This window comes from Trichogramma pretiosum, unplaced genomic scaffold (assembly GCF_000599845.2).
Source record: "Trichogramma pretiosum strain Unisexual culture from Peru unplaced genomic scaffold, Tpre_2.0 scaffold182, whole genome shotgun sequence".
Taxonomy (NCBI): domain Eukaryota; kingdom Metazoa; phylum Arthropoda; class Insecta; order Hymenoptera; family Trichogrammatidae; genus Trichogramma; species Trichogramma pretiosum.
Window position 1 is genome coordinate 38,175 of NW_019641623.1, and position 13,706 is coordinate 51,880.

A 13,706-nucleotide genomic window follows, 5' to 3' on the forward strand; every position below is an offset into this window, starting at 1 on the left:
GTCGGGTTGTAGGCATTTTTTATTCTCAAAAAAATGAAAGGGGTACTTACAGCTGACCAGGGTGACTAATCACAACGCCAAATAAGTGTATACTGTTCACATAACGAGATGGCTGCGTATCAGTCATTTTGTTGTGGCTAGTATACATTCAGGGGCAGTGTCAGCCGGTTATATTTTTCTGACAACTAGCTTGCTGTCTTCCCCCTTCCCCCTGCACATCTTACCAATTAAAATTAGCGTGTGCTAAATAGTGAAAGAATATTTACGTATTTTATAATAAATTTGCAATATTTGCTGACGGTACTCACGATCACGGTACTCACAATTTAATACAAATAGATGCTATATATTTATAATATGCAACTAAAAATTTTTTCCGACTCAAAAAATGTTTATAAATGGTATTTACGTTAAAAAAAACACTTATATCGCCATTTCGATAAAGCTGGTACATAGAATCAATGATGACGGTACTCACCTTTTTATTCTATTAATGAAAATATTTAAATTAAACGTTTTGCATATCGAATGCATTATTATCAAAGGCTCCGGATGTAGTTAATCGACTTTGTATTCAAAAAGTTTCGAGATTTTTCTATATCGAAGGTGCTTCGAACACAATACTTGTGTTCTATGCTCATTCATCAATTGGTAAATGATTTTTGTGGAAATCAAAGGACAAAGTTTAAATTTTCATAAACATTTATTGGGTATATAAAAAATATTTATAACTATTAAAATTTTCAGTTTATAATATATATACTAATGAGCTGTATAACTAGAATTTCATATGCGTTCGAATTTTTCGTTATTTTGAATGACGAAGTACATTTTTCATGTAAAAGACTGCTGACGGTACTCACATTTCGACCTGTTATTTAACCCTCATTTTGGCTATTCAAAATTTCAATTTTTTCGACACGATGTACTTTTTAGAACACTAAAAAAAGTACCAGAAACCATTATTCAAAGTTCAAAAATTTATATCTATATGCATTTTTAACAATGAGACACGTCATTTGCCAATTTTTTGTCATCTGCCCATATATATATATCGTACGTTCTGCACTTTCGACAAGAACGTACCACGCAAGAACTTGTAGCACGGCACAGCATAGGCTGAAAGCGAAGTATATGTACGCTATACGAGAAGTATATACGACTTCAACGGTTCTACAAAAAGTACGTATGAGCTGCGCGGAGTATATGTACGTATGCGTAGTATGTTGCGCGAAGTATGTGTGTGTGTGTGAGTAGTACGCTGCGCGGAGTATATATGTATATGGTATGCTGCGTGGAGTATGCTGTACGTTGCACAGAGTAAATAAGTACTGTGTAAGCTGCGTGGAGTATGTAGGAATATCGCACGCAGCACGGAGTATATCTGTATGTTGCATGTTCCGAGAAAAGGTAAAAATAATTTGAGTGTTCTTCATGCTTGCGGCATAAAGAGCTTATACGAGTACTACTTTACTACGGCGGAGAACAGTATAAATACGGGACGAAAATGCATCGCAGTGGACCAGTGTTCTCTAGTCGTTCATAGGGCGAAGCTCTGTCCGGTTCGCGACCCGTTTTATATAAAAGGACTTAGTCTCTGAGAGCTTAAGGGGACTTAGTCTCTGGAAGCCTACTTGGACTTCGTCTCTGGAAACCTACTCGGACTTAGTCGCTAGCAGTCGTGGACGTACCCGCCGCCTCTACTATCGGTCATTGGCAGTTTCACCGACCAAGTTCAGGGACAAGCATCAAGGCCTAGTCCACTTCGTCAGCGCGAGCTCGGCCGCCCACTATCAGCTTCCGCTGGAGTCGCCTGTCATTCTTATCATCTTCGTAAATCTGCCGTCGGACGCCAGTACTGTCAAGCTGTATACAATAGTTCGTAAGGTATTATTAAACAATAAATAAATAAAAGCTCATGTCACGCAACACGCTGTTGCTCTTGTATTTCCAATCTACCTGCCTGCCTTAAATAAGTCAATAATATATATGGGTAAGGCTCAGAATTTTTTAAATAAACCTGCGCTCGTATGTCACCGATCTTGACACGCTTTTGGTATGTTATAGTACATGGTAAAAAGGTCCCAAAACCAAAATTTTAGAACTCCTCCCCCCTCCTACCCCCCACTTCCGGTATAAACGTCCATTTTCGATCTATATTTTTTCTGAAGGCCTGAAGCAATTAAAAAATCTGAAAAAATTCACAAAAATGCTTTTTAATAAACTAAACAACCTTGAATTTTTTCAGATTTTTTGAGTGCTTCAGGCCTTCAGAAAAAATCATTGAAAATTTTGAAAATTCATGTACGGCGCTACGATGCAATACAAAGCCCGATCTTTTTTTTCACTTATTTTTGGCATCAAAATACATAACTTCAAATTTTTTCAGATTTTTTCAGACGGAACTCTGACGTATAGAGCCGAAAAACCCCATCTTTTAACGAAAATAATTTTTTTAGGACGATACGAAGCCTTGAAGAATCTGGAAAAATTTTTTTCTCGTTTTCTTCATCGAAATACATTACCTCAAATTTTTTCAAATTTTTTAATTGAAGGCGATAGCATCTATGGCTGAAAAACGCTTTTTTTATGAAAAACGGTTCCTGGAACCCAGAGGTTCCGCTAAAAAAATTTGAATAATGTTTTTTCAAATTCCTTGTCAAATTTTAATAAATTTTGACCGTCGCAAAATTTCGATTGGAGCTTCCTAGCTCATTCTAGAGCATAACAAAGATACGAGCGAAATTCTGGAGAAATTTGAAAAATAATGTAATTGTGAAGAATGTCTTCAAAATTTCGCTCGAATCTTTGTTATGCTCTAGAAAGAGCTAAAAAGCTCCAATCGAAATTTTGCGACGATCAAAATTTATTAAAATTTGACAAGGAATTTGAAAAAAATTATTTTCGTTAAAAAATGGGGTTTTTCGGCTCTATGCGTCAGAGTTCCGTCTGAAAAAATCTGAAAAAATTCAAGGCAATGTATTTTGATGCCGAAAATAAGTGAAAAAAAAAAGATCGGGCTGTGTATTGCATCATAGCGCCGTACATAAATTTTCAAAATTTTCAATGATTTTTTCTGAAGGCCTGAAGCACTCAAAAAATCTGAAAAAATTCAAGGTTGTTTAGTTTATTAAAAAGCATTTTTGTGAATTTTTTCAGATTTTTTAATTGCTTCAGGCCTTCAGAAAAAATATAGATCGAAAATGGACGTTTATACCGGAAGTGGGTGGTAGGAGAGGGAAGGGGGTCTAAAATTGTGGTTTTGGGACCTTTTTACCATGTACTATAACATACCAGAAGCGCGTCAAGATCGGTGACATACGAGCGCAGGTTTATTTAAAAAATTCTGAGCCTTACCCATATATTTCATATATCGGAAAGGCGAAGAACTCCCGATATAACAGCTTGAAGCAATTAAAAAATCTAAAAAAATTCACAAAAATACTTTTCAACAATTCAAACAACGTTGGATTTTTTCATTTTTTTTGAGTGCTTCAGGCCTTCAGAAAAAATCATTGAAAATTTTGAAAATTCATATAAGGCGTTAGCCTGACGCTGAGTCAAACAAATAAAAAATTCCGGAACAAGTAAACAGACAATGACAAAAAAACTTATGCAAGATTAAGTTGTAACCCATTAGGACGACTTGAATTAATATTTAATAATTATCATTTATTCAGTTGAGGCTAAGGACTTAAGTCTAACGTAGCCCAATAGGCAACAATACAGTCTCCCGGTCAGCAACGTGGGAAAAGGGCACAAACATCACATACATTAATAATTACAAACATGAAAGAAAGAGAAACAAGAAAGAGTAAAAAAAAGAAACAAAGAGAACATAAATATATAGACAACAAGTATACACTGATAGGCTAGCTGCCAGTCTGGAGATCTAGCAAGTACCTACGAAGGCCGGCACCAAAACCAGGCCGCTGAAACCCTTCACGGAGTCCCAACGGCAGCGAGTTCCAGAGCCGGGCCCCTCCAATGGCGAAGGACATCTGCCCACGGGTCGTCGCCGCGCCAGATACAGACAAGCAGAGACCATCCACGCGCCAGATACTCCGACTCCGGGACCTCAAGACAGCGGCGATAAGGGAGACGCATGTGTACTTGATCCTGGATCGATATTTGAGGATGTTATTGCTGATATAGTCAGGTGTTATATGCTCCCATCTCTTTCGTCCAGTAAAAAAGCGCACTGCAGCATTCATGCATCTGGACATCCTGTCAATCTGCTCTTCAGACATGTCCACAAATAATGCCGAGCAGTAATCAAAGTGAGGAAAGACCAGGGCCTTCGCGAGCATCTTTCTGATGTCCGGTGCAAGGAAATCCCCGCACCACCTCAAGCGCGACAACGCTGCAAAGGCTCTATATACCAGTGGCCGCCACCACGTGCCATCGTCACGTCAGCGCACTATCGAGCGTCACGCCAAGTAGCCTCAGTCTGTCTACCACCTGTATCAGCTCGTCCTCAATGCTGGGGGGCGAGATGTCAGCGTTGGCTAGCTTGTTGGTAAAATATCGACTACCAAGCCAGATGGCCTGCGTCTTGCCAGAGTTAATAGCAAGATGAGAGGCACGGGCCCAAGCCGCAAAGCGCCTCATGCCCTCTGAGACCATCCGCACAAGCTCCCGTGCTCTCGCAAAGGGTCCATGCAGATAGATGGTAGTGTCATCGGCGTACACATGGTGTCGACAGTGCACGAGGGACCGCGGAGCGCCATTGGCATACATGGCGTACAAGAGAGGCCCAAGGACACTCCCTTGCGGCACCCCAGAAGTCCTCCCCAGGGACGCAAAGACGGTTCCATCATCCCCGACAACACACTGCGTGCGTCCATTCAGGTAGGAGCGGGTCCAGTCGCATGCCATGTTCGACCATCCAAGGGCTCCAAGTCTGTCGATCAACACATCGAAGTCGACCATATCAAAGGCCTTCGACAGATCGACTGCAACGAGAAGCGTCACGTGGCCCACATCCACGGCAGCCCGGAAATCGTCCAACACACGAAGAAGCGCCGTCTGGGTGCTGTGTCCTCTTCTGAATCCGGACTGGTACACATCCATGAGCTTGTGCCTGTCCACGTACTTCCTTATCTGCAAATACACAATGCGCTCAAACACCTTCGACGCCGCGCAGAGCAGACTTATCGGCCTGAAATCTGCGGCGACGCGGGGAAGTCCAATCTTGGGGACAGGACTGACGAGGGCCGACTTGCAGGCGGTCGGGAAGACCCTCGTCTGTAGAGAGCAGTTAAATATGTGCAGCAAAACTGGAAGGACGACAATCAGGCAGTCACGGAGGTAGCTCACAAGGATTCCGTCGGTTCCACGGGCGTCTCTTCGGGTCCGCGCAATAGCATCCACCACCTCAGCCTGCTCAACGTATCTGAAGTTGAACCTCTCGTGACGTCACGAGCGTCTCGGCACGTCACGACTCACAGGCCGCACACCATCCATAGCACGAGCGTCAGGCGAGCCCACAAAGAACTCATTCAGCTCATCGACGCCGACCGGGAGTCCAGCAGCCAATAGCGGCCCAGAGCCAAGTCCAAGACGTCGGAATGTTCGCCACCTCTCGGCGACACTTGCACATCCCTCTATCTCGGCACGATAATAGGTGCGCATGGCATCCCACACAGCCGCCTTGAAGCGATTAAGGAGGGCCTTGTACCGCTGACGCTCCTGCAGTCCCCCAGATCTTCGGAAGCTCCTCCAGGCCTTATCACGCGACGCCTTCAGGCGACGCAGCTCAGGCGTGAACCATGGTCTAGCGCGTTTACGCGGCCTGAATGTCCTGTAAAGCGCGTGCCTATCGTACAGCGCATTTATCGTGCTAGTGAAGTATTCCACCTTGTCATCAACAGACTGAAGCCGCAGCAGCTGGTCCCAATCACAAGCGGCCAAGTCCTGGTAGAAGCGGGCCCCGTCAAAGTTCCTGAAGCAGCGATGCGCAAGAACGGTGCGTTGGCCATCACCAACCTCAAACTGCAACCGCACCCTCAGAAAGTCATGCTCCGAGAGGCCAACAGTTGCGAACTGGTCGAAATCTATCATTTTCAACACGTCGCTAACACATATGTAGTCTATGCTGGTGTGTGAGTCTCCACGATGGAAAGTTGGCAGAAAATCGAGTCTCGTGCGTCCACACGTTACCAAGGACTCCTGCAGGTCACGACAATGTCTATCAAGGCTTGTCCAGTTGATGTTCAGATCACCATTTAGTCAAACCTCAGTCTGCAGTGCAACACGGCATCCTCAACGTCCGACCAGAATCCAGCCTCTGGCGCATACACGACGACGCACAATATCTTTGAGTCACCAACCAAAGCCAATCTGCCAGCAAGAACTTCGGTCTCCCGGTATAGTTTTTATCGGAGGCATAGATCAGTCTGCATCCTATAGACCTGTGCACATATAACGCGACACCGCCTGAGCGCCTTCCGACCCTGTCTTTTCTAAGAAGGTTGTAGCCGTCTATGAATACAGAGCACGAGGGCCTCCAAGGCTTGAGCCACGACTCACTCACCGCCAGCACATGCAAGCGATGTCGGGTGACAAGATCGCGCACATCCTCCATATGCGGGTAAAGAGACTGCGCATTGATGTGACCCATACAGAGCAACGCAGACGATAGATCGCAGTTAAAGTTCGCCATGGTCGATCTGCGAGATCCTATGCTCAATTTTTTTTCTGAGTATTGGGCATTTTGACTTGTCTGTGGCAGCATGTTCAACATTAGTGGAGCCAGCCTTTTCGCAATTAATGCAGTGCAGCTTAGATGACTCAGTGCACTCGCTGGACAGATGAGCGCCTGCACATTTACCACACGTTGGAGTAGTTTCTTCGCAATTATCTTTAGTGTGATTAAATCCGTTGCATTTAAAACATTGTATGACATTAATGTGGTCATCAATGCGACAGGACATCCAGCCAATGTTTACTCGTTTTCGACTCATGAGGATAGCTCTGAGCTGAGGCTTGAGTTCTATTATGCAGGATCGGTGTTTTTTCCTACCAGCCGGGTACAGGTAGACCATTTTCAAATCTGCAGCCGTTGCCGCAGGTAGATTTTGGGCAGCGATTGATTCGCAGATGCTATCGCTCGTATAGTCGACAGGTATGTCGTGGACGACGACACGTGGCATAAGCTTTGCATCGCGCTTGATCTCAAGTCCAGCATCAGAAAGACCCGTGCATCCAGAGAATTTTTCAGCGCTGAGGCAGTCCCCCTCGATGATCACCGAATTCAACGGACCGGAACGAAGACGACTAACACCAATTTTAAGTCTCGACGGATCAATACACTTTACCAAGGCGTCCTTGGTTACACTTGACACATTAAAGAATTTTCCTGTGGTGAGCCACACGCGCTCGGCTGCATTACGTTTATCGCGATGATCAGCAACAGCACCAGCGTAAGTTAAGGCACGCCGAACGCCGAGCCCAGAGGCTGCAGAGTTCAATACAGCGCAGGCAGAGTTCAAGGCAGTGCAGGTATGCTCGAGTTTAGCTTTCGCATCCTCTATGACCTTTTTGGAAGCACTGGCCACTTCATCAGCTGTAATGCGACACAGGTCATGATGTCAGCGTAGGCGCTAAGCGCTTCCCTGAGCTTCTTCTTGCAATTCGCATCTTTTTCGTTCGATAAGAGGTGCAATAGGTCAGCTCTATGCTTCTCGACCTCCGAGAGCATGCCATTCACGTCATCCTTTGAGAGTAGAGGAGACCCAGGAGGCACAGAGTCTGAGGTTCCTTTCTTTAGGCGCTTATTAATCTGGCGTCCAAGGCCAGACGAAGCGTCTGACATGTCTTACGTTGAGACAACTTCGAGCGCTCAAAAGACAGTTGAATTTATAGAAAGTAAACAAGCCAGCAAGCTCCTGATGTACAGAGCTCTAACGTTTAATAACACTGGCAATATACGACTTGTGTGCTGATCGATTGAATTTTTATCAATTTTTGACACTCTCGGAGCTGCGATGTGCACACCGTCGCGGCCACAGGCAGCTATCACTGATAGCGATCACTTTATATAGTTATTCGGCACTAAAATATAACACACCAGTCGCTAGATGAGAACGTAGCAGGAATCGAGACAGACGCGTGTTCACAAGTTGACGTGTTTTCTATATAGAATTAGAGACCAGCGAAATTTTAAAACAGTTAAATAATGAGCTATATACTGAATTAAACATCTTTCAGACTTCTTTGAGTGACACAGTATTAGCGAGAGCTTATGGACTACCTAAGATACAAAAGCCCGGTGATCCGTTACGTCCGATTATCTCATCAGTTAGGAGCCTGACTTATGTTTTAGCGAAGCTTTTATGCAATGAAATTGCAACAGGCATAAACGACCAAAGTCACATGTTAACAATAGCTCTGAACTTAAAAAGAAATTAGAGTTGATACAAGTGCCGCCAGATTTTATTTTAATGTCTCTTGATGTGACCTCGCTTTTTACCAACATACCTCTACGTCTAGTTTTGGACAGCCTTGACAAGAGATACAATGATTTGACACGTTCAAGGTTATCATTCGACAGTTTGCGCCGGACAATGCAATTTCTGTTTGCTAATACTTACTTTTCTTTTAATGATGTTTATTATAGACAAATAGATGGTACATCTATGGGTAGTCCAATCTCGCCGTTGGTGAGTGACATCGTGATAGGAGACCTCGAAGAGACTTGTCTCGAAGAATTATCGAAGGAAGGCTGCAATCCGATGTTCTTTTTCAGATATGTGGATGACTTTGTTTTGTGTATCCATCGTAATCACGTAGATTGGGTAGTTAAACAATTTACCTCTTATGACCCTAGTTTACAGTTGACGTTTGAATTGGAGGAGAATAGACGCATAAACTTTCCACATTTGACGCTGATAGTAAGAGAATATTTTATCATCACAGACTGGTATCAGAAACCCATCAACATTTTAACGCAAGATACACTACCCAACAAAAGATCGCTGTGATATACAATCTCATTGACCGTGCTATCCTCTTGTCGGATTTTAGTTTTCATAAACAGAACTTCGAAAAAATAAAACATCTTCTTTTATTAAATGACTATCTGATGAATTTTATACAAAGATATATCTTCAAGAGACCGTGGAAGATTAAAACCAACAACGAGAACAAAAAGAGTCCCCCCAAGGTAGATGAGACGGTGAGAATACGGGCAGCTGTACTGAAACTACCATATGTTGACGGTTTTTTGAGAAATGTAGAACTTCCTTGAAGGGGTACAATCTAAATGTAGCTCCTTCCCTGGACTTTACGATGCCGTCCATTATAAAACTGGGAAAAGATTCCATCAATAAAATGGAGAGGACAGGCGTAGTGTATCTTTTAGAATGTAACATGTAATGCCGAATCGGTATTATCGTATAAGAGGTCGCTCGACGAATCATTGTCGGTCAAGGCCAATAATAACGATTTAATATTACGACAGACTGCGTGATTTTCCCTTTTATGTTGTATGTCTACAAGACAGGACGATCGAATACACGGGCGAAGCCGAAGCAGCGCGTGAAGAGAAGACGACGGTTAGTTACCGTTGAACTGGTAAAAGGCTCAGGCCGCCTAAGATTTACTCTAAAAGAGAACGGAGCTTGTTTCTCGCTAGTCGCGAACTACGTGTGTTGATACGTTGTCGAGGGTACCCGAGTGTAAGTGCTAGCATGAGGTAGTCCAGGAGACTACCTACGTCGAGCAGCAGGTGTGTGTGTGATCGCGAGTGTGAGCTCTAAGCCTTCGGTCGAGGGGTGCGTGTAGTGTATGCTCGAGGTCGTGCTGGTGTGTGTGTGAGCGTGCGAACGAGTCGACCAAATCACCGCTGCAGAGGGGACCGGCACCGTACTCAACGAGCCACAACGACTGGTTTGTTTCAGGGACCATCCGAGGAAGCGAGGACCTGGACCCAGCAGCAACAGCCCAAGCGAGCCACCAAACAATCCCCGGAGGATGAGTTCTCGGCGGTGAGCTACACGGCGGGGCCATCGTATCATTATTGCATATTGTCGGTGTCTGATACGCTCCTTACGAGCTACGTTGTCGCGTCGGCCGTCGACGGTCTGGTCTCACTCTCTCCGAGACCTATTGTAGTTCTTAAAGATATCAATAAATTGTTTATTAATTGTTTGAATAGAAAATAATGAGAGCCGTTATTCATGAATGAATGTGCGTGTGGTTATCTCCCTTTCCGATTGCATGCCCTTTTCTAGGTAGACCCTGGACGTACAAGGAACGAACCTGCAGCCAAAAGGACAGACGTAACCGACGAGGTACGTCAGGGTAAGCGAGTGAGTTTCTAGGTTACAAACAAATGTCCGGCAAAGTATGTACGTCAAACTAAGCGTCAGTTAAAAATAAGGGTTCAAGAGCACAAGAACACAGAGAAATGCAAATCAGTATTTGCAGTATATATGGAAGAACATGAAAAGGATGACCACCAAATGCATTGGGAGAATGTTAAAATATTAGACTACGAAAATAATCTACATAGAAGAAAAGTAGCGGAAATGGTATACACCAACACCAACAAGAACACGATAAATAAACAAGAAGATACTGAATTATTAAATGATATTTACTTTAACATCTTGAATATGTTGTAGAATTGATTGTTATGTGAGTATAGTAACTAAACTTGACCATCGGTGTATTTAGTCCTGATGAGGCTGCGTACCAAAGTAGCTAAACGTTGATATGTATTATTATACTTATTTATTTGTTTCTTTTCAATAAATTTTAACTTCTGTGACGATCTGAGTGACAAGTGAAGAATTGTGTGAATCATTTACTTGTTCCGAAATTTTTTATTTGTTTGACTCAGCGTGATAGGAGAGGGTACACTGTACCCAGTACAGCCTCACACTGTCGTAACAATTTTATATAATAATTGACGAAGGCATAAGTAAAATTTATTATGATATCAAAATTTAGATTGAAGATCGTGAGCGCGACTCGACGCTAAGCGTGCAGTCTTATAAATAAACAAATACTCGATACGAGTTGTTCAACCATTTTATAAATTAACATTGTATTATACTCATTCATGTTTAACAATTTAATAAAAACTATATATTTACTGTGTAACAGTTTACCCTCGGGAGGCAAGTAAATTGTCCGGCGAGATGTCCGTTGTCCTGTAAACGGGGAACGAAAAAAAGGTGTGCCAAAAATAATCTACGCGATCATGTAATGTATAAATAATAATTAGGCTTATTTATTAAAAAGGGCGACAGTCACGATAGTGACGCCTAATGATACAAAATACAAGAAAGCTAAGAATTACAAATGATATGCGATAATTGTTCGCTCGGCACGAAACATTCACCCGTACAATTATAACGGCATAAGGCCACCACGGCTATTTCGGTAGATACGACGGTCGTGACTTTGGGCTAGGCGGGGACGAGACCGAGAATCGAGCGTGTTAAGAATACAATAATATGGCGCATATGCAGGAGAGAATCGAGAGACTTACATGCGTTGACTCCATGGTTTATTGGTGGTTGATTGGGCCTGAAGAAGACTGCAAAGATAGCGAGGGCAGACGAGAAGGCAGCCAGATGTTGATGCTCTCCAGGACGGCAGACTCACTCTCACACACGCTGGCCATCGCAGGTCCCACACGAGAGGGGTCGGTAGCTCGAAGCTATTTCACGCGAGGTCCAACACAGAGTGTTCGCTTCATCAACTCCTCGTCGGCTCGTCAGTCAGCATAGGCCTCCCTTTCCACTTGACAGGTTTTCGTCTGCTCATAAGGCAGCACGCGCAAGACCCGTCTACGCACGTAGCGTTGATCACGGCTCTCTCTTTCTCTCTCTGCAAATTTGGCGCTTATCGATAAATTGGTGCCGATCCGCATTACCATTAGGCTCGTTTATTTCCGATCTTTCTCTCTCGGGCGGAAGGAATTCTAGGATATAATATAAAGGAAGGAGAACCGTCGGACCCTGTGCTGGACTACTTCTTTACAACTGAATAAAAATTCTTGTCAAGATCATTTGATTTAATCCCTTCCATCACAGCAAATTTAGAGAAAATAAAAAGTTTTATTGTTTTTGACCTTTCACTACAAATAACATGGGTCTCTTGCTACTTGCAAGAGTAAGGGTAAGTGATTTTTTAGGCACAAACAAGCTTTTATATACCTGAAGGCTTCTTCCGAAATCTTACAGTTTCCACAAATCCGCAGTTTCCACTCACAAAAAGAGACTCCCAAGTCGAGCTTTTGACTGTCAATTAGAGGCACAGGGAGTGCGGCAGCACTTTTTGAGTTCGTAACTCCCTATTGAAAATAATGACGTCATATCAGATGTCAAAAGTGACATCATTTTCGATGTCAGAAATGATGTAAATCTTGATGTGTAAAATCGAGACATTTCTGATATCAAAAATGATGTCAATAATGATGTCAATAATGATGTCAATAATGATGTCAATAATTATGTCAATAATTATGTCAATAATGATGTCAATACTGATGTCCATAATGATGTCAATACTGATGTCAAAAATTCAGTTTATAATATTGCATCGGTGACCACACTATATCATCTGAAGCGATACTGCGAACTTTAAATGAAACGGTAGAAATGAAAATGTGTTCAACCTCAACATATGCTGAAACGTGTTTTAATTGACAACGCCCGGAAAAGCGTAATATTAGAAAAAAACATACCATTTTACGTCAGAATTGATTTCGAATCATATTATTTACATTGCTTTTGTGCACTAGGTGAGCGTTTATTCCGAATAATCCAACAGAGTGGTAGAACATAGGAAATTCCGGTATTCCATCTGACAGAATTACCACTCACTTTTTGGTACCAAAACTCCACATTTTTACAACATTTTTAAAAATAATCATTCATTAAAATATATTAATACTTAAAAAATTTAAATTATTTTTATGCAACTAAATAGATGAAATTAATTGAGGTGTATATAATTCATAATATTTATTTTGATGATTGAAATTATCATTTAATACGAATACAAATTCGGTAATGGACATATATATTTATGATTGTTCAGATCTATGTATATACAAATTGACTTAATAGAATCGGTATCTATCACATACATATCATAATTTATACTATCAACTCGTTTTATTTGAAAGTTGTCAAGATTAACATTTTCATTGTAAATATTTGTTACATTGACTTTGTTACAAATGGTATATTCTATTTCATTATCAAAGTCAACTATAAAATATACTATTCTAACAAATTCATTATTAATAGTATACGCAAATGAATTATTCGATCGTAGTCTTACTTTTTTAGAGGACAGAAATAAACAATCACTTCTGATCATTTTATGATATACTGACGCTGTTGGAGATAAATCAAGTTCTCTGTTCCATCTATTGATCGGAACTCTGGCCTTACCAAAATATCTCCCTTTAGTTGTTTTTACGGTTTTTTCTGTCTCTCGTAACTCTAAATATTTTACATAATCAAGAGCTATGGAATCAGGACTATTTAGTTTTATATTTTCCTCTAAAATTAAAGCGCTTTTGTCCATTCCAATAAGTCGACATAATTGATAAACAACTCCTTTAGCAGCTTTAACGCGTTCGACTATAAGCCCATTACCGCTTTCAAACCCGTATCCACAATGTGCCCACAACGGACCCCAATTGACAACACTTTTGGTTAAGTGAATTAACTGATGAATAT

The 13,706-nt window shown here is 42.0% G+C and overlaps 1 protein-coding gene across 1 annotated transcript; it reads left to right on the forward strand.

The window, feature by feature from the left end:
- The first annotated feature begins 7,814 nt into the window (after nt 1-7,814).
- LOC106658073 lies at nt 7,815-10,628 on the forward strand. The gene is made up of 7 exons (XM_014379892.1): nt 7,815-7,894; nt 8,357-8,539; nt 8,621-8,980; nt 9,103-9,178; nt 9,903-10,088; nt 10,236-10,305; nt 10,393-10,628. Exons 1-7 carry the CDS (start codon nt 7,815-7,817, stop codon nt 10,626-10,628), a joined length of 1,191 nt encoding a protein of 396 aa, XP_014235378.1.
- The last annotated feature ends 3,078 nt before the right edge of the window (nt 10,629-13,706 follow it).